At 37.4% G+C, this 21,482-nt stretch overlaps 1 protein-coding gene across 3 annotated transcripts in view; it reads left to right on the forward strand.

The window, feature by feature from the left end:
• The window catches only part of LOC139952209 (uncharacterized), a 42,189-nt gene that overhangs the window by 18,359 nt on the left and 2,348 nt on the right, over window positions 1-21,482 (forward strand). For 2 of the 3 annotated variants that reach the window (XM_071951263.1, XM_071951265.1), the window contains 21 exons: window positions 3,011-3,215; window positions 3,958-4,272; window positions 4,845-5,144; window positions 8,514-8,902; window positions 9,359-9,514; window positions 10,011-10,058; window positions 10,201-10,309; window positions 11,175-11,327; window positions 12,510-12,588; window positions 13,118-13,244; window positions 14,546-14,643; window positions 15,192-15,312; window positions 15,964-16,067; window positions 16,378-16,483; window positions 17,574-17,794; window positions 18,395-18,461; window positions 18,897-18,982; window positions 19,830-19,998; window positions 20,473-20,535; window positions 20,670-20,787; window positions 21,390-21,454. In XM_071951263.1, coding sequence (XP_071807364.1) covers window positions 3,011-3,215; window positions 3,958-4,272; window positions 4,845-5,144; window positions 8,514-8,902; window positions 9,359-9,514; window positions 10,011-10,058; window positions 10,201-10,309; window positions 11,175-11,327; window positions 12,510-12,588; window positions 13,118-13,244; window positions 14,546-14,643; window positions 15,192-15,312; window positions 15,964-16,067; window positions 16,378-16,483; window positions 17,574-17,794; window positions 18,395-18,461; window positions 18,897-18,982; window positions 19,830-19,998; window positions 20,473-20,535; window positions 20,670-20,787; window positions 21,390-21,454 — 3,099 coding nt within the window. The remainder of the gene's footprint in view (window positions 1-3,010; window positions 3,216-3,957; window positions 4,273-4,844; window positions 5,145-8,513; window positions 8,903-9,358; window positions 9,515-10,010; window positions 10,059-10,200; window positions 10,310-11,174; window positions 11,328-12,509; window positions 12,589-13,117; window positions 13,245-14,545; window positions 14,644-15,191; window positions 15,313-15,963; window positions 16,068-16,377; window positions 16,484-17,573; window positions 17,795-18,394; window positions 18,462-18,896; window positions 18,983-19,829; window positions 19,999-20,472; window positions 20,536-20,669; window positions 20,788-21,389; window positions 21,455-21,482) is intronic. The other variant, XM_071951264.1, reaches the window with a different exon arrangement.

Below are 21,482 nucleotides of genomic sequence, written 5' to 3' on the forward strand. Positions count from 1 at the left end.
CTATTGGGAATTACTCTTAATAATTGTTAGCATAACAACTTACTTGGTAACGAGCAATGGAGAGCTGTTGATAGTATAAAACATTGTGAGAAATTGCAACCTCCGAATTAAAGATGCTATGTCAGAGTTTTGGCCCCAAACATTAAAAAATAAATTTTGTTTTGAGTGAATGGTATTTCAAAGAGTATCACCCGCTCTAAATAAAACAAGTTTAACTTTTACTTTTAATGGTCAGAAACCATGACCAAAATTGAAAACGTTTCTTATAAAACACATAAGAAATGGGCACGTGATATATTGTCGGGCTTGAGACAAAAACTAGTTTTTAAGCACTTTATTTCACTACTAGTAATAATTGGCGGACTTTTTCGAGCAATAGCTCAAATGAAAGCTTGGTACTTCTCGACCCCTATCAAAATTCATATAGAATTTTAAATCAATCTTTTGGGGGGCAAATTAGCCAAAAATCTTACATCGCATATTTAAGGTATATCTTAGAAAAAGGTAACTTCTCAATGAAATTTAAAATAGTTCAGGCATTAAGCCTTTTATTGTGCATCTGAAAGTACACAGATTATTCTGCAACAAGGGTGTTTTTCTTTCATTACCTCTTGCAACTTCGATCACCAATTGAGCCAAAGTTTTCAAAGATTTGTTGGGATACACCAAGTGAGATTCTGGTCTTTGACAATTACAAAAGGTGTTCAGTGGATTTAAGGGACTTCTTCTTTTAATTGCATTTGAATGGTTTGTACTCACTGACACAGCATATACATACTTAAAGGGTCTATGTAACTTTTGTAGAACAAAAAATGCAATGTCCACAGATTTACACTAAACTTACACAGTTTGAAGATAATGATAGTAGAAAGCTTCCCTGAAAATATTACGTGCTGAGGTGATGTAGTTTTTGGGAAATGAGTAAAACAATGTCATGAAAATAATTTTCGTCTCATGAGACAAAAATTATTTTAATCATTTACAAACATATTTTCATGACATTGTTTTACTCATTTCTCAGAAAACTACAGCACCTCAGTAAGTAATATTTGAAGGGAAGCTTTCTACTACCATTATCTTCAAATCCTTTAAGTTTAAAGTCACCTGGAAGTGGTATTTTTTCAAAATAAAGCTTTTGTCACTAATATATGTGTTTTGATGAGTGGAATGTGAATAAACAGTTAACTAAGGTTTTACGAAATCAGTTCTTATGTTATTTACAAATTTAAGAGTAGACCCCGACCCGAGAGGGCGCTGTTCGTGACGTCAATCGAGGCAGACTTTGCCGGTAATGCGTAGAGTAAACACAATTGCAAAGTACATGTCGGACCAAGTCGTGAGTTTGTACGTTTTTTTTCTTTCTTTTTCGGCAATGCCGACCAGGTGTATTGCTGCTGAATGCAGAAAAACACTTTTTGAAATGTACCAACTCACGATTTGGACGTACATGTACTTTGCACGTGTGTTTACTATACGCATTGCAGGCAAAGTCTGCCTCGATTGACGTCACAAAAGGGGTAGGCGGAGTCAGCCCCCAAACAACTTTATATATTTTTTAAACATATAAATCGTGACAAACAATTACTAAAAAAATTGTTTTATTGTTCGTAAGCATAATACTCATATGTTTGAAAGAAAAAAAAATCTATTTCCAGGTGACTTTAAGTTAACAATATAAATTGCGGCTGCTTTCATAAAATACGTAGTACAAATATCATAACATATGTTCATTTATCATCAGTGTTAAAATAATGATGTGTCTTCATAAATAATCTAAGGTCAGGGATTACTTTATCTAATTGTTCTAGCTCAATTAACTTGGTGAAGGACACTTTGGGCCTAATTGGGAAATTATAGATTGAAATTAAAATCGTTATAAATTAAATGGCAACGTGGAAAAAGTAATCATCATTAATTACTAATAATAATCATATTTATTCGGGCAATCACATTTACCAGCACATGCTTATACATTAAAAATATTTAAGAAAACAAAGTAAAACAACAGTGGGTTGCCCAGGAGAGCATAAAAGTCAAAAAAAAAAAAAAAAAATAGAAAAAAAAACTCGCCAAAAGGCGTATGTCTCCTAAATCCCCCAAAATACATTAAGGCAAGAGAGGGCATATATAAAAAAGCACAGAAGATAATAAAAAACACTGAACAACTACAAAAGGCAAACAAGCAGAGATATACACAAAAATACAAACAGTTCATAAAGGATATTCGTTAAAAAGTAGAACTATACATCAAAATGGTTTTAGAGCAAAACATAAAAATTCCGGTAAGGGGACACAAATGAAATGACATTGTTAACAGGTCTGGGGCCTATTTTATAGAGCTGCTTAAGCAAAAAATTTGCTTAAGCACGAAAATAGCTCGCTTATTTTACACATGTTACTGGCAAAAATTTCATGCCATATACATTGCTTATGACTAGTATTTAGCTGTTGTTTACCTAGCATAACAATTGAGTGGAGTCTTGGCCGGTAATCTGATTTTACTAACCAATGAATTTTTTGCTTAAGCACAATTTTGTGCTTAAGCAGCTCTATGAAATTGGGCCCAGTTGGCAAGTTACTCCAGCTATGAGTAAAACGGCAGGGGATGGAAAATTAAAACAATTTTTAATTGTTTAAATTCTGGCTACCTGACAATGCGAACAGGGGTATCATGTTGGATAATCAAAAACTTTACCAAAACTTCCAAGAGATGTTCTCAACATACAGTTAAAGGCACTGGTCACTATTGGTACATACTCAATAAAATAATTGTTAGCATAAAACTTACTTGGTAACGAGCAATGGAGATCTGTAGAAAATTACTTCTTTCTCGAAAACTACGTTACTTCAGAGGGAGCCGTTTTTCACAATGTTTTATACTATCAACAGCTCCCTATTACTCGTTACCAAGGAAGGTTTTTATGCTAACACTGTTTTAATGCCATAACCAATAGTGTTCACTGGCTTTAAAATTGTGACTATATTCTTTGGATATTATATGTTTTGAAAGGTATATGAAGTCAGGGTATGCGGCCATCCGATCGGTATTGAATGTAGACAACGCTACACCATGAAGTCATGGAGCTTTCTTGTGGAAAATGAGCAGTTGAAAAATACCACTTGTGACCAGAATGAAGGGCTCATCTGTCTCCATGACAACCAATGTAGTCAATGCCCGGATTTTGAAGTGCGTTTCTTGTGTGCCGGCAAAAGAGGTAACTATTAGCGAGGTTTAGCTGCACGTTACAATACGTGAACGTGAACGTGAACGTGAACGTGAACGTGAACGTCAACGTCAACAAAATGTGTTGTTCCTAGGTAACGTCACCACTTTGGGCTTATTGCATGCTCACGTATGACGTCTGCGCGCACGTACATACCTGACGTGAAAATTGTAACTTAACGTATGCTAAAAACGTGAGATATTAACGACACAATTTTCTGACGTTCACGTTCACGTTCACGCGGAACGTGCAGCAAAACCTCCCTATTAATGTGGTGTGTCGTAGCCAGGCGGTCTGCTGCGTCGAACCCAAGTTCACGTGCCATGGTTGAAACATTGGCATGTGGGTTCAAATCCTGGTCATGATATTTGTGTCCTTGAGCAAGGCACATAACCATGATTGCTTCTCTTAAGATAGGTGTATTTATATTGGAATCTGCTGCAGCAACCGACTTCACGAGTTAGGACGAGTTAGGACGAGTAACTCATCCTAACTTATGGGTTCAATATGCCCTAACGTCTTCGGATACGAAACTTAACTCGTCTTAAGACCTAAGATTAATCCTAGGTTAGGAAGAGTTTGGTGAAATTGACGGCCTATTAACAACTAAGGGCGGGGTTTACCACGTCCAGATGACAAATTTTCTTAAATACACCATGTTGTCTTTATATAATCACTGACTCGGAAATGAGATTTTGAAATATTTGTTTGTATTATGTCCATTTGACAACAGATAATATTGAGATTCAGTCACTGTTTGTTACTGAGATGTCAATGTTACGTCTGCAAGCAGAGTGTAGCACAAGCCCTGGACCCTACACTATATCATGGGGTCTATACACGCTAGACACTGACAATCTCACTAGCCTTGATGCTTCAACCTCCGGTGTGTCTATAGTAGAGGCATTAGATGGGGCGGTCTACAAGTCAACTCTTACCCTTGATTATCCTCCATTGGGCCGGTATGCATACATTGTCTGTAATGTTACACCTGGTGACTCGAGCAGTGGTCTCCAACCGGTGTATGATTCACTCAAGATTGATAACGGTGAGATTTGTTTTCATATTGCTAAAAAAGACACTGGACACTATTGGTAGTTATCATTTATCAAAGACAGTTTCTCACTTGGTGTATCTAAACATATGCACACAATTACAAACCTGTGACAATTTGAACCCAATTGGTCGTCGAAGTCGCGAGATAATAATAGAAGAAAAATCACCCTTGTCACACGAAGTTTTTAGCTTTCAGATGCTTTTTGCAGGACACAAAACACAATGTCCACAGATTTACATTAAACCTACATGGTTTTAAATAATGATGGTAGAAAGCTTCCCTTAAAATACCACTTACTGTGATGCTGTAGTTTTTGAGTAATTAGTAAAACAAGTCACGAAAATAATGTTCGTCTCGGGAGACGAAAATTATTTTAGCATGTAAAAAATGTTCTGTATATTATATAGGTTGCTTTTTCGATTCCCAAAATGAAAAAGCAGTAGTGAAAGTTTGAGGGTGATGTCACGGGCGGGGTCTAGCCCCCCCCCCCTCCAGAAAAAAAAGTTGGCTCTAGAACCGCGCCTGAATTAATTTACAGAAGTGATATTTTCTTGATTCGATAGCATGGCGGGGAAAACTGGTGTACTTCGTCTACACACCAGCCGACTATGGCTCCGATGTATCAGTTCGATGTGAAGCTCACAATGACATGGTCCATGAAATGCAGTGGAAGTGGGCACCCCTCAAAGGGACATCAGGTACCCATCCGCTGAACCCACTGGAACCCTACTCTAGAACTGGGTACATGGGTGGCATTAGTAGGATCAGTGTGACGAACTTCCAGCCTGAAGATAATGGAAAGTACATCTGTGTTATAAATTGGTTGTATGAAGTGGCTTTAACACTACAAGGGCCTACGATAGGTAAGAACACGCAATGGGAGACTTTGGAACGCTAGGTGGCAGCAGACTTTCCAGGCAATATTCCATTGTTTACAAAGGCCCTTTTCGAAACGACGGCTTCGGCTTTGGATTCGGCCCAGGCTAGCCTGGCCCCGCCGTACCGGTTGTTTTGACATCTTGTGCGTGTTTTACATAATGCGCACTTGGCTTCGGACGAGTGAACGGACCCTCAAGCCGAATCCAAAGCCGAAGCCGTGGTTTCGAAAAGGGCCGTAGCTTTGAGCATGCGCACATTACCATGAACAACGGATTTAACCCGGTAAGTTTGCGCCACCAAGCGTCCCAAAAGTCCTCCATTACAAACAAATTAATAATTAGTTCAATGGTAAAGTCAAAACCACGTTTGAACATTTTTTTTTACAAGTTTCAAACATCAAGAAATAAACCGCAAGGGAAACTGTTTGGGTGCTTTTAATATTTGTTTAAGGTCGAACAATACATTTTGGCTAGAGTGGGACTTGCACCTGCAATCGCCGGAGTGCTGGCGCTCTACCACCAACTGAGCAATCTAGCCCTATGTTAGCGGTTTCCTTATTTCGTCAATGTCGTAAACGTTGTCATGATCTCTAGCTTTACGGCAGATATAGACCATGTTAACTCTGCTTGCAATAAGTGTGACCTTGTCCATTCTTTGAGTATTCTGGCAGGCAAGACACTACACTGGTCATATGAGAATTGACATTTTGTGTCATAATCCCACATTAATACGAGAGCTATGAAAGTAAAAGCTTGACAAGCTTTGAGATGTGCATTTCATCATATCAACATTTGATAAGAATTAGACAGTGCAACTACCAGAAAATATAAGATTTTATATTTTCTTCCATTGAGCTGTGTACAAATCGTTCCTGCAGGAAGTCCAGGCTCTGTGGCTCTTTTGTAAACATGTGATGTCACAGGTCACATCGTCTATAGGTCTTATGGCTTCTGACTGCAACTCAAAGATATTGACATAATTTGGAGACTGCGAACATGCGGCTTGATCAGTTGATATAGTGCTGGCATAATCCATAGATTGCTGACTCATGTTAAGTTAGTTTGATCGAACCAAAATTACTTTCAGCAAAACTTCAAGTACAGAATCCCAAAGGAAACAAAAAACAAGCAAAAACTAGATATGTATTGTTTTAATGTTCATTCGTATACATAAAATATTCCATGCTAACCTGTGATGTTTCATAACCAAAAACATACTCGAATTTTAAGAGGGGAGTGTCAAACTGTTGCATGTTTGTTATGTTTTTACCAATGTTAACATGCTTTTAAATTTGTCCTGCCTGTAGCAAAGGCCACAATACTATTGTCAGATTAACAGTTTCTTGAAGATGATAGCATTTCAGATGGAAGTCTTGGTCGCCACATTAGTATCTGCAGTGTGCCATTTAGTACAAGGAAGCTCTTAGAATAGATTGCCAATTGCCGTAGTAAGTATGTCATGTCTTAGTAATAATACAATTGTGGTTTTAGCAAATAATAACTCATTCCCAGTATTATAGTTTTCAATTTATGTGGCGTGTTGTGGTCGAGCGGCTATAGGCGCACCGGACTCAAGCTCTGGTGTTTCTGATCAGCAGAGTTTGGGTCCGAGTCCCGGTCTCGACACTTCTTTTTCCGTAAGGCAGTGGACACTATTGGTTATTATTCAAAATAACTATCATCATAAAACCTTACTTGATAACCAGTAACAAGGAAGTGGCATACTGAAATGTTACAAATAGGCGCTTTGTATGATAGTGGCATAGAACAAGGCATTGTTAAAGGAACACGTTGCCTTGGATCGGACGAGTTGGTCTATTAAAAGCATTTGAAACGGTTTGTTATGAAATGCATATGGTTAGAAAGATGTTGCGAAAGTAGAATATAATGATCCACACAAGTATCACTCGAAATTGCACGGTTTTCAGTTTTACGTCGCGAACTATCACGGTCGGCCATTTATGGGAGTCAAAATAAATGGCCGACCGTGTTAGTCGACAGGGTAAAAAGAAAACCACGCAATTTCGAGGCATATTTGTGTAGATCGTTTTATTCTACGTTTACAATAGCTTTCTAACCATATACATTTTACAACAAACGGTTACAGAACGCTTTTCAAAGACCAACTCGACCGATCCAAGGCAACGCGTTCCTTTAAAAAACATGCAACCTGTACAACATTTCATAAAAATTGGTGGTGAAACTTTGGTTGGGAAAATACTTCTGTTTCCTCATGGGTATGCATGAAAAAAGTTTACTTGTATTCATCTGCAATCAAAATAAGCAATTTGTATTGACTTTCAGAAGGAAATATTTCTAGTAGACCATTAGCACTATTATTAACTTTATAATCGGGACTGAGTTTCTGATTAAAACTAATAACTTTTTCAATGATTATTACCTTTTATCTGTTTCAACAGAACGCAGAGTATAGCACCGTGCCTCTTTTTCAACTTGATGTTTCTGGATGAGAGGGACTTGCATTTAAGACAATGATCATAGTTTGAAGACATTTTTAAACTAACCACTTGTATTCATTTAATTTGTTTATGCTTTGCTGGATGCATTTTTGCAATAACCAATGCGCTTGCAAATATCATGATAGACTAACTGCGCAATGACTTTACGAAGTCGTACAGAAGCGCAGACTAATCAAGCCATTTGTTTGACTTCAAGTGCGCTGTTGAGCCTTTAGTGTTATAAATGCGAGGTGCTTTTCGTCGTCTTTGTAAGCCCATTGTCTTGTCTTGTTGTTTGTATATTTTTGTCTGTCAGATTAGGGCTTAAGAAGTAAATTAATCAAACCAAGGGTATGATTTTGATATGATTTGGATGTCCACTGGTGTAGATACACTGTTTTTAGTTGTTTCTAGTAGATGATTCCCGCTAGATGCCATGTTTACTGGCAAGCTTTGGGCGGTGCCGAGCATTTAAATTTGTATACGCATCCCTGTGATGTAGCAGACAACCCGCTCATCATAGTCAAAACTTTGAGATCAAAACAATTTAAGTTTTAAAACTACTTCTCGGTGATTCGCTGATGAACCAATAAAGGAGTTTGATGGGACTCTTGAATGCTGTACACGTTAAACCTTGCCTCAAATGGGACATCTATAACCCAAAATGACTGAAAACAATGATGTCGCACTAATAAGCACATTTTTGTAGCTGACCATAGAGAGAGGACTTCCTTTTTCTATGATCTAACGATGAATAAAGGAAGCATATCCATCGGTTGTTTTTAAGTGGAAAAGGCAGAACAAAGCCAAACCAATCAAAAATCAACAATGTCAAACCAGTCGAAACGAGTGATTGACCGGTACTTTTGTATTATGCTCTTGCATCCAAAAACAGTACCAACCTCCCCTGCACCAACCACTCCTCAAAAAACCACGACATCTGCACCAACTACAATAACTCCATCCACAATTCCTGTAACAACAATGGTGGAAACAACAACGATGAAACAAAGCACCACATCTGACAGTACAACATCAACTACCAGTAGTCCACCAACTTGGCAATCCACATGGCAATCGACTAGGCAATCCACTGTTCAACAGTCAACTAGTCCATCAACTACTCATCAGTCAACTAGTCCATCAACTGAACAATCAACCACTCAAGCAAGTGATCAGTCCACTAGACTTTCAACCACACTGCCTTCAACAATTGAAGTTCAAACTGAAGTAGTTGGAGTCACCCAATCTTGGTGCTCTCTTCCTGATGTGAACAGCTATCAGGTTTGACTTATGTTGCCCTTTCACATGAGGTACATTTTGTAAAATTTTGCACTCGATACTCCACATTTCTGTTAGTAGTTAACGACAAAAAAGGGTCAACGAGTGACAGCTCTTACCAACACAGATTACTACGTCGTCTCCCAGGTTAACATGAGTGTCGGTAACTGGTAACACCATTACAAATTTGAAATGTCTCACAACCATGCTACAATTTAGCAAGTATTTAGCAAGCTCTCGTGTGAAAGGCTCTTTACTCTGAAGCTCATTTCTATATCCCTTGAAATGGCCATCTGGCTTTGTGATGTTAAAGGCAAACACTCATAAAAAAGTACAGACAAATAAAAGGTGCTTTAGGCTTCGAGGGAATATAATGTGCCTTAAATTTTGTTCTGCATCTCATTTCTACTAAATTTTGACACTATTCGTTTACGGTTCTTCCTGCTTTGTTATATCCAGTCAGCAATTGACTGCAGCAATGCGAGTCGACTTCTTATCGGCGATGGCATGCTGTCTGATGACGAGAAAGAAGAGCTGCAAGATTTCCTGAAGCTTGTTGGATCTCTACCGTCTGATGTGCAGCTCTCATTCTCAGAAACCGACGCCATTACTGAGGTAACTTGTCATAATCAAAGTACAGTATTGGCTCCTCTCGATTATTCTTTCAAGCTGGAAATTCTGTCAGAAGTTGAAAAGGTTTGAAGACCCTGTAAAATAGCTGCTTATTTTGATTGCATGCACTCAAGTGAAACATCTTATGAGTTGAAAAGAATTCCTGACCAAACATGGTTTCGTCAACAATTATAAGTTATTCCTCACTGTTTGCAAAGGGTTTGGGCACGTGCCCGTCACACAAATTCAGATGTTGTGCCCTTCAAAAGGTAAAAAAAAATGTGGCTTCTTCCCCCTAACCCAACTGGAAAACAATGTGCTCCCCTGTACCCCGTCCAATAGTAGACAGTCCTGTGCTCACAAATAATTATTTACGTACGAAAGACACAACATTGGACTGAAGCAAGAGTGGGCCATTTTTGGAACAATAACATATCCCCACTATATCACTGAAGCGAAAAAATCAACAATGAGATGATGTTTTGTCTTTTGTTTGCAGCTTACTCTTGGTGTGTTTGTAAAACTGACTGATGAGGATCAGAAATTGGTATGTTAAGTTCGCCTAACTAAAGTGTAATATTAAGGTGCACTGTTTTGTTTATTAAACACAACATTTTAAACCAACATTTTTGATATTTTTCTGTGGAAATTATTTTACCATCAAAATTTTCTAACAATTTTTTATTCAGCCACTTAAAGAGGAAATGGACATCTTGGCTGATACTGAAGAAGCCTTGAAACTCCTTGCAGGAACGTTGCTTCCTCAAACATGTACACAAGTTAAAGTTACATCTAGCAGTAAGTATATTACAACTTAAAGGGTGGCTGCAGTTTAAAAAAAAATTAAACGATTAAACATGACTTTTTAAACCTGAAATATTTTTTTTAATATTTTTTATTAAATGCGCAAGTATTTTAAAAATGGTTTTCGAGAGATAAGGGGAACCCACCCCGCCCCTAAAAGGGAGCCTTCATTTGCATAAACGTGACGTCATGTCGGTAACCCGAGCCATCGGCATGGTACCTAGGCGCGTGTAGTTAGGGACCAGACTCTTTTTGCCGACGATATGTTTGAATTCCCGACGTGACGTCGATGGTAGGGGCGATAACAATCCACAAAAGGGGGGGCATGACTTATTCGCTAATTACGCAAGTGAGATATGTCGGGGAAAAAACAAAACACATTTTATTAATGTTCAATACATGTATCAGAAATAAATGACAGCAAAATTAACTGTTTTTTTTTATTCACGGCAGCATCCCTTTAAGAATACAATTATTTTTTTAGGTTTTACATCAATTGTAAATTGTTTTGGATAACCGCTAATGGCATTGTAATTTGTTTGTCTATCTTACCTAACAGTGTTTTAAAAACAAATTGGGAGGCATTTGTTTTACTCTCTAAATGTAAACGAGTGAAAAGCACCAATCTTTACATTTTGAGTTGTCCCTCAAATGGCTCTTTAAAAAGAGGGGTGGTTATTTCACTCTTTTAGAGGGGTTTCACTCCCGGACAGAGTGAAAAATTACTAAAAAAGATGCAAGCTTAAAAGAGTGGAAGACCACTTGAAAAAAGAGTTGTCCCTCATATGGCTCTTCAAAGAGTGCTTTTTCATTCTTTTGCCGTTCAATATTTCACCAATTTTTTTTTAAATGCCACCAGGTGCCAATCTGTGCCATGCTTCATCCCTGAGTACCCTAGATGGGTACACTTATACCCACAAAGTGGGTATAAATCCCAATGAAACGGGTGAACATACTGCGTCATATGAAGAGACATTGGAGTTCGATCTATCAAAGGAAGATCCTGATGCTGGTAAGCTGGTCTCTCAGAGACATGTAGGGCTTTTAAAGTTCGCAAGCTCCTATGAGTGTGAGAAATAAAAACTGACATATTCTGCATTCTAGGGCATCTTAAAGGGACACACCGGCCGAATTGGGCTATTTGGGCTACAAAATAGACTAAGATATGACTTCAACGGTCTTCCAGGAATGAAGAAGAACAGTCCTTAAAACAAATCATCAAATTTAGCCGTTTTTGAGCATTTAAAGACAAAAACGCAGGTCGCGTGATTGTTCTAACCAAAAAGTGGTACAAACAATCACGTGACCTTCCGGGCTAGTTTTACTTTCAGCCGTCTAAAAGTAACTTACTTAACCAAATTTAAATCTTTTTTTTACAAAATTATTTACGAATAATTGACGAAAAAGATCATGTATTCAAATTATCGCTACAAAATGTAAATAATGATGAAAAATCTAACGGAAGATTCACATTCAAAGAGTCCGTGTAACGGAAGCATGTTATATGGCCGCTTTGGTTTTTTAAAATCATTTTTCGCTAAATAGTGACATTTTGATGATTTCTTTTTATAGCAACCATCTGTAAAAACATTATTTATGATTCGTCACCCCTAAATTGCGTAAACGGTGAGCCGGTGTGTCCCTTTAAACGCCAAACCATCCAAGTTTATAAAATAGGTAAAATATTTGTTTTGCTAACAAATCAAGTTCATCAAAATATATATAAATTTTCTTTCTCAACATTATTGAATACGTACATTATGACTTGTAAATCCCTGTGTGGACACCTTGTGTCCACTCCTTTCCCCTGTAATTAAAGGAACACATTGCCTTGGATCGGTCGAGTTGGTCTTTGAAAAGCAGTCTGTAACTGTTTGTTATAAAATGCATATCAGTAGAAAGATGTTGTAAAAGTAGAATTGCGTGGTTTTCTCTTTACCTCGTCGACTAACACGGTCGGCCATTTATGGGAGTCAAATTTTTGACTCCCATAAATGGCCGACCGTGTTAGTTCGCGACGTAAAAGGCAAACCGTGCAATTTTAAGTGATACTTGAAATTCAAACGCATTTTATAGACCAACTCGTCCGATCCAAGGCAACGTGTTCCTTTAACATCCTCCCATACACTTTGAACACTTTCTTCCTTTTTACTGTTTTGTAACTGCTGAATGTTTTGTGTTGGGTTTTCAACAGCGGGGGAAGTGAAGTTGGTCATCATGAGGAAAGAAAGAGCAATGCAACCTGCCGATTCCATTGACTTAAACCATCTGGAGTAAGTATGAAGAGTCACAAATATTCGGCTTTAGAATAAAATAGGGCCTACTTTGCACACAACAAACTGTTTTTAATATCTGGGTGTTTTTTTTTGGACAAGCACAAGTTATGTTAATTTTGGTTTTACTCTTACACCGATGTGTGTAATAGCACTGTAAACTCAGTGCGTTTCCCGAGTTCTGTGAACAAAATCACACGCATATTACTCGGATGGGAGTCGAGCCTTTGTAATTTCTACAGCATATTTTGTCTATAGACCACCGAGATTGCCCGGTTGCTAGAGGCAGTTCGAATCGGGTACCGCAGCGATTTTAATAAAAGCACAAATTTACACAAAAAGCACAAACTTTATGTTGGCTTCAGAACACCGTATTTTGCACACAATAAGCTTGTTTTCATTAATAGGTATTTCTTAACACAAAATCAATTTATTTTATGAAGTTTGATGGGTTGGTTGGAGTGTTTTTCTAATAAAAACTATCAAATGACTCTTCAAGGACCAATAATATAATTTTTTTTTTTTTAAGTTCTAGTGAGGAAGAAACACACAACAAGTCTTGGATCGAATTGAACAGCGCATTCTTGACCTTCTCGATATATGAAGATGATATTCGGAAGTCAGTCCCAGTTATATTCAGCTTAAGTCATAACACGGTAAGAGCAACTCATGTCCAGGGCCCAATTTTATAGAGCTGCTAAGCACAAAAATTTGCTTAGCATGAAATTTCTCCCTTGATAAAACCAAGATAAACCAAATTTCCATTTGTTGCATAATGCTACTTGTTACTTGTATTCAGCTGTTGTTTGCGTAGTCTGAAAATCACGTGGAAATTTGGTTGGTAACCTTATTTTTATCAATGAAGAAATTTCACGCTAAGCAGCTCTATGAAATTTGGTCCAGTTCAATACTTTACCCTAAAGCAAATGCGGAGGATATTTTCTTGATGCAAACAATAATCATGCCTTTGGGTTAATTGGGGTGCAGGGACCTTTTATAAGCAATAGTGCATGAAAAACAAACACATTTTGTATGATAAAAAGTCAAAGAGAATCTTAAAGAAAAATACATCAAAAGACACCAACGAATAAAACCCTGTTTTTGTAATCGTTTAAAGGAAGGTACACAATTTGGTAAGTGTCAAAGCCCAGTCTTCTCACTTGGTGTATCCCAACAAATGCATAAAATAACAAACCTGTGAAAATTTGAGCTTAATTAGTCATCGAAGTTGCGAGAAAAGGATGAAAGAAAAAACACACCTGTTGAACAAATTTGTGTGCTTTCAGATAGGAATAAAAGACTTCTGGCTAGAAGTATTTTATTATTTTAGTGAGAAATTACATCTTTCTCAAAATCTGTGCTACCTCAGAGGGAGCCGTTTCTCACAATGTTTTATACTATCAACAGCTCTCAAATACTCGTTACCAAGTCAGTTTTTAAGTTAATATTTGTTTTGAGTAATTACCAAACGTGTACCTTCCCTTTAAGTCTGAAAATACAATTATAGATTCGTACATAAGTGTATTTATCTTCGGCGTGCACAATCTATCCACGATTCTGCACCTTTGTCATACTTTGAACATCAAGATATAATCTGTCCATGCTGGCTAATTTTTTTTTTTAAATATAGTCCCAAGCCTTTTCTGTTTGAAAAAAAAATCCTTAAACAAGATACATAATTTCAGTACCACATCGGTGAGTATTACACGATCCACCAAAGCGAATCAGAGCTGGTGTTTCTGGTTAGCGGAGTGTAGGTTGTCCTGTGGAATTTGTATCATTGAGCAAGATACTTTACCAGCATTGTCCTTCGGGTGGGACAATAAGCCGTGGGTTCCGTGTACTAGGATTGGTAGTGCTCAACAAAGCACGCTTTACTGTTAAATAACGTCATGATGTAATGGAAAAAAAAAAAAAAAAAAGATTTCATGTTAGTTTGATTATTTTGTGCATCAAGGAAGTGGTGAATGGCTCACTCCAAAATAACTCAGTGACGGTCAACACTACGAGGGAGGCCGTCTGTGTGTTTTGGGACACAGAAGAAACCAATCCAACGTACGTATATTTCTTATTGTTTAAGATCTTTAAAATAAAAGAATATTAGGGAGACCCCGATAATAAAAAAAACGTATGAAATAAATTAGGATAATGTCATGCGTTAATAATCCTAGTTCAGTAAAAAGGCAAATCTGAAATTTATTTATTTTAAAAGAGTAAGTATTATTGTTTTAAATCTGAAATCTCTCTCATTATTAAGTTCATACCAGTACCAATCCCCCAGAACATATATTTCCATCTGAAAACTTTAAGTGCAAGTTTTTGTTTTTTTTCAAACATAAAACATCTGAAAACTTAGTAATTCAAAGTTCATACCAGTACCCATCCTTGAGAGAAATATTTTCATCGGAAAGCTCACTGATTATAAAATTTATACCAGTAGCAAATGGCGTCATGTGCATTAAGGTATATTTATGAAATTTGTATGTATGTTTATAGTAAACAAGATAATTAAAAAAAAAAAAAAAAAAAAAAAAAACATTCCTTTTAAGATAGCAAATTTTTACATTCAATGTTAATAATGTGAGCTTGATTGTAATTGACAGCACCCAATGGTCACCGCGGGGTTGTGGTGTAGTACCAGCTAAGTCAGCCAAGTCGTTTACCCAATGCTCATGCAACCATTCTACAAACTTTGCTGTTCTAATGCAGGTTAAATCATATGAGGTACGCAACAATGAAATTAATTTCATGCAAATTTGTTACTTTTTAAAGTTGGCTTTCCAAGTTGGACTTTAAAAGCTTGCTTAAAATCCAGCTTTTATTAATTTGATGTTGAGAATATGGAACTATTCTAAATCGGACAATATAATACATGATGATGGCATAATGCTTAATTACTCTGGTAATTTTGGCAGCCATTTTGAAAATTTGTGATTTACATAAAAACAATTAAAATTCCGGAGGGCTTCTCGGCTAATATTATTTAATAGACCCTTAGGAATCCCTGTGCCGAGAATGATGCTTTTGTCCGCCGTGTAACGGTAGCCTTGATATATTACAGTAAGCCACCTCACTATGAGCATTGAAATATTTGCGTATGTGAAGAAATTCAAAAGAATTTGGAAACATTTTTCTATAAACTTGAATTTACAATAGAATCATCCCACAATTTGCCAGATAATTACAAAGAGTGTGAGCCCATTCTCTTTCACAATAAGTGCGAATTTGTTTTTCTTCAGCAGCACATATCTCATATAATTTTTGTTTAATCCCCAAATGTTCAGCAATTGTGATTTTGAACCAGTTGTTGAAATCTTGAAGTACTTGGTAAAGGTCGAGTAGTTTAACATCATTAATAATTCACCTTTGTTGAAGATTTCAAGCGCTGATTCTGTGGCGCTTACATGGATCACCTACATTGGATGCAGTACATCAATGATCATGCTGGTTCTAACGTTAACGGTCTTCTGTTATTTGGGGTAAGTTAACAATATTGCTAAGTAATTATAGGGGCCATGTCAGTTTACATGCATCCGGTCGATCTCCAAGACCAAAACTCGGATGTTGAGTCATCGATACGCACTGTAGTTTATTGCCTAATGTTTTCTGTTCCAGCAGTTCAGCTTATTTTACCTGTCTTACCATTTATTTATGTACTCTTTAACACGTGTTTTGTCATTCGTGGTAAAACCTTAAATCCTATTTGTTCAAGTCTATTCACAAAGATTTCAAAACTGAGAATTTGCTAAAGTTTACGAGGCCAACTATTTTTGTCGTCTTCTTGTTCAGGTCAATGCTGAGGTCTGATCGCATCTTCATCCACACCAACTTATCCATAGCCATCCTGTTAGCTCAGATTCTGTTCATTGCTGGGATAGACAGAACTGAAAACAGAGTAAGTTTTGTTTCTTCTGAGTCTTATAAATTATTTTCTAATAAAGTTTGGGTTATTAACCTATGGCAGCCAAGATAGAGATTATGACACAACTATGTGAATACAGTTGCTCTCCGTGTTTTAAAGACACTTGGCACTACTGGTACTTGTCAAAGACCAGTCTTCTCACTTTGTGTATCTCAACATATGCATAAAATAACAAACCTTTGAAAATTTGAGCCCAATCGGTCGTCGAAATTGCGAGATAATTATGAAAGAAAAAAACACCCTTGTCACTAGAAGTTGTTTGCTTTCAGATGCTTGTTTTCGAGACCTCAAATTCTAAATCTGAGGTCTCGAAATCAAATTCGTGGAAAAATCTTTCTCGAAAACTATGTCACTTCAGAGGGAGCCGTTTCTCGCAATGTTTTATACCACCAACAGCTCCCCATTAATCATTTCAAAGTAAGGTTTAATGCTAATAATTATTTTGAGTAATTACCAATAGTGTCCACCGCCTTTAAATTGCTTGTTTTGTTTCCTATGTTTGCATTCAACGTAAATCATGAACCACAGTTATTTCTTCAAAATGATCACTTCTTTTCAACTCGAACTGTAATTTTTTTTTTGTACCCCTAGTTATTCGCAATAACAAACATTCATGTTCTTTTTTTCTGAAGTTCCTCAGGTCCAACCATGTACTGGTTGCTGTTCAAATGTATTGAAGCCCTCAATGAACAGGAACAAAGTTCAATTATTGAAAATATTGATAATATGGATTTTATTTGTAAGCCACATAAGCTAACAACACATGGGATGTTTTGCTAATTGATGGAACTCACTTTCGGTAAAATATTTGGGGGATAGGGGGGGGGAGTGGTTATTCAAAATCTCAAGTAATAAACCACAAGGGATGTCGGAGGTTCAAGTCTCGCTCTAGTCAATTTGTCCCGAAATAACAATTTTAATATGTCATCAAAATTGTGTATACTCAACAATTTTTTTCTTCTAATACATTTTGTGACTATGACTTTTTTAGGGGATTGTATGTTAAAGTTACCAATTATGCGCCTCTCCCATTTTATGTAAGGATTTTCATATTGTGTTGTAGATTGTGTGCAAGGTTGTAGCTTTGTCACTGCATTTCTCCTACCTTTCCGTCTTCGGTTGGATGATGGTAGAGGGCTTGCATCTCTACATGAAGGTGGTCAAAGTCTATGGTAGTGAGAACATTAAGATGTATCCATACCTGCTGATTGGATGGGGCATTCCTGGCATCATAACGTTGGTGTCATTTGGAGCCAGTACTGACGGCTATGGGACGGGTACCAGGTAAGGCCAGTAACCGTTAAGGCCAGTATACATGGCTACGGGATGGGTACCAGGTATATGGCCAGTAACTGCGTAGGGCGGGGACCAGGTAAGGCCAGTAAACATGGCTACGGGTTGAGTACAGGTAAGGCCAGCAAACGCGTTGGGCGGGGACCAGTATAGGCCAGTAGCCAATTAGGCTGTGGGCACCAGGTAAGGCCAGTATATGGCTATGGGGTGGGGACCAGGTAAGGCCAGTCATCATGGCCATGGGACGGGTACTAGGGAAGGCCAGTAATCGCGGTGTGGCGGGTATAATGCCATTATGCCGCCATGGGACGGGTACCAGGTAAGGCCAGTAATTCACCCCACATCCCAAATCCAAGTCTATTGCTAATATACTCTTAATAGCTGTGAATAATTAGTAACAAAAGCTCTAAATGTTCCTACAAAGTTATTACAGAGAGTCAAAGAAGATCCTGGGAAACAATGAGAAGTGGTGTAATGTATAGAAGGCAGAGATATTGGGCTTCATGTCCTATGATGGTTGAATACACAACACTCTCTAGACGAGGATGAAGTTAGTTGTTAACTGTCTTATATCTATTTTTCTTATATCAGTTGTTGGTTGGACATCTCCTCTGGATTGATCTGGGCTTTTGTGGCCCCAGCTCTGGTTGTCATAGCAGTAAGTTGCATCTATTAAAAGAACACGTTGCATATGGATCGGTCGAGTTGGTCTTTGAAAAGCTTTTGTAACCGTTTCTAATAAAATGCATACGATTAGAGAGATATTTTAAAAGTAGAATATAATGATCCACACAAGTATCACTCGAAATTGCGTGGTTACCTCGTCGACAAACACGGTCGGCCATTTATGGGAGTCAAATTTTGGACTCCCATAAATGGCCGACCGTGTAAGTTCGAGGCAAATTTGTGTGGATCATTGTATTCTACTTTTAAAATATCTTTCTAACCCCATATTTATAACAATCGGTTTCAAAGGACCAACTCGACCGATCCAAGGCAACGTGTTCGTTTAAATAATAATAAAAAGTAAAGTAAAACTCCTCATCTACCACATGTACCATTTGCTGATTTGCAACCTTTTCACGTGTTTCAGATCAACATGATTGTGTTGCTGTTGGTTGTGCGTATTATCATCAAATCAGCCCACTTGAACAAGGAAAAACACTATGACCACATCAAGTAAGTTAATTTTTATATCTCAAATAATCAGTGTTTTTTGTGTTACTAACACACCTGCACAACACAGGCGTTTGCACACACATAAAAGCTAAAACAAAATGCCTAAAACACTCTGTATGCCTAAAAACACACGAGGCCTCCTTAAAACACACCAGACTCAACGACACACATAGACCTAAAAATTACACACGAAGGCCCACAACACACCGGCATTAACACATTAGGTTTAACAATACATTAGGCCTAAACACACTCATGCTTAACATTGCACTGGGTTTAACTTATGTTTAACAACGTATTAGGTTTAAAACACTAGGCCTAACAACACTCATAGGCCTTACAACATACTGGGTTTTTACTCAAAATAATTGTTAGCATAAAACCTTACTTGGTAACCAGCAAATGGAGAGATGTTGATAGTATAAAACATTGTGAGAAACGGCTCCCTCTGAAGTTAGCTTTCGAGAAAGAAGTTATTTTCCACTTTAAAATTATTTGAATTTGATTTCGAGACCTCAGAATTAGATTTTGAGGGTTTCTCTAAGCCTTTTCTACAATGTAGTTTTCATATCCTGTCGATATTCCGGGATTTCCGGGAATTGTTATATCTTTTAAGAAAATAAACCTTTGACCAGGACAGCTTTTTGCAACGAGGGCGGTATATTTATGCAAATTTAAATTTTTAACCGTGCTGCAAGATCTTCAAAAATTATTATTTCTTCATTCGTTGTGTAAACTAGAATACCGACTGTCAAAAGTGGCATTGTTGTCTTCCAATAGGCCTGCCTCCAATTTGTATCAACTCAAAAACGTTCAACTAGTTACGTATTTTTACTTGTCCATTTAGAGCTGGTATTAAGGGTGCCGTTGTGTTACTCCCAATCCTGGGCCTAACCTGGGTGTTTGGACTACTGGCTGTAAACAGCGCCACCATCGTGTTCCAGTATCTCTTCACCATCTTCAACTCGTTCCAAGGACTCTTCATATTTCTGATTCATTGCGTCTTCAATTCGGAGGTACGGTAAAAACATGTTAATAGGTTTACTAAATCCTCATAAACATAGTTGCTGCAGTTGTTTTTTGCGTTGTTGCTGTTGTTGTTGAGCCACATACGCAGCATTCAGTAATAGTTCAGCATGCCACTGGTTCCTTTTTTAGAACCAACCATACTCAAAAAGAGATTTCCGCAGGTTTTCTTTCACCGCAAACCTCTTTTTTTTTTTTTATAGTTGGCGTATAGGATTTCTTTGAAAACAGAACATTGATGTTGTGTAGTATCATACACAAAATATTGTGTCATCTTATCTGGATGTGTATGATTGTATGGTTTTCTGCTTATGTTCCTTTATCAAGAACATATCATTTTTAAACAGCCTAGAATTTAACCTATAGTCTACATCTTTGCCTGGCTTTGGAATAAAATCAGTAGAATTTATCTATGTTTGGAAAAGTTTGACCATCCTAATTCTTGTCTTCTCTGATATTTTCAGGTCAAAGCAGCGTTGAAGCGCAAGAGAGAGAAGCGTAAACTCAACAATGAGAGAAACACAATGGTAAGACGTCGATTTAAAAATGCACTGTTACATGGAGATAAGTAAACCCATCTCACCACAGAACTAACTTTTACGAATTTCACTTATAAGCAATTTGGTAGTAACGTGTTTTATTTATTCCAATGTCACTATAGGAAAACTCTATGACGTTTGTGTATTCATCCAAGAAGTCAACTGATACACAAAACTCACCCAACACTAGCAGACGCAATATGCACCGAGAAACTACAGACACAACATCTCTCAGCTCAGGTATCAATTAATGTACCATTTGGGTCCACCTCGGCGATTTTGGTTTTTGTTGACCATGGGGCAAATAGTGTATCGTCATAATTATATACAGATGAATCATATTTATAGCGGATTACAAATTCCTGTACGGTGTCTTTAAAGGAACATGTTGCCTTGGAATGGACGAGTTGATCTATAAAAAGTGTTTGTAACCGTTTTATAACAAACGGTTACAAACGCTTTTCAAAGATTAACTCGACCGATCCAAGGCAACGTGTTCCTTTAAAGCTTGCGGTCAACATTTGTTATTTTCAAAGGGCAGTAAAAACAAAACTATTAATGACCCAACTTGTATACTGCATGAAATAACAAACCTGTAAACGTTGTTAAAAGCTGTTAGTGGTTATATCGGAGTTGCAACAAAATAATGAAGAAACTAAAACCCATTATGTTTTCACCGTCTTCAAACATCAGGCGTGAGATCCTAGTATTTTTCAAGCAAGACATTTTTATGTTTTCCCATCTCCTTTTCGATATGTTCAAATCTGTGCACATTGTTTGTTCAATCTTTCCAATGTTGTTCATCCCCTGTTAAGTATCTCAACTATTAATTCATTCCATAGGATTATCCAGCAGACCAGGCAGCGGACTATCCCTTTTTGTAGTCACCCCAACACACAAACACAAGGTACAAGTTTTATATGAATCAATAGTGT

This window comes from Asterias amurensis, chromosome 20 (assembly GCF_032118995.1).
Source record: "Asterias amurensis chromosome 20, ASM3211899v1".
NCBI lineage: Eukaryota > Metazoa > Echinodermata > Asteroidea > Forcipulatida > Asteriidae > Asterias > Asterias amurensis.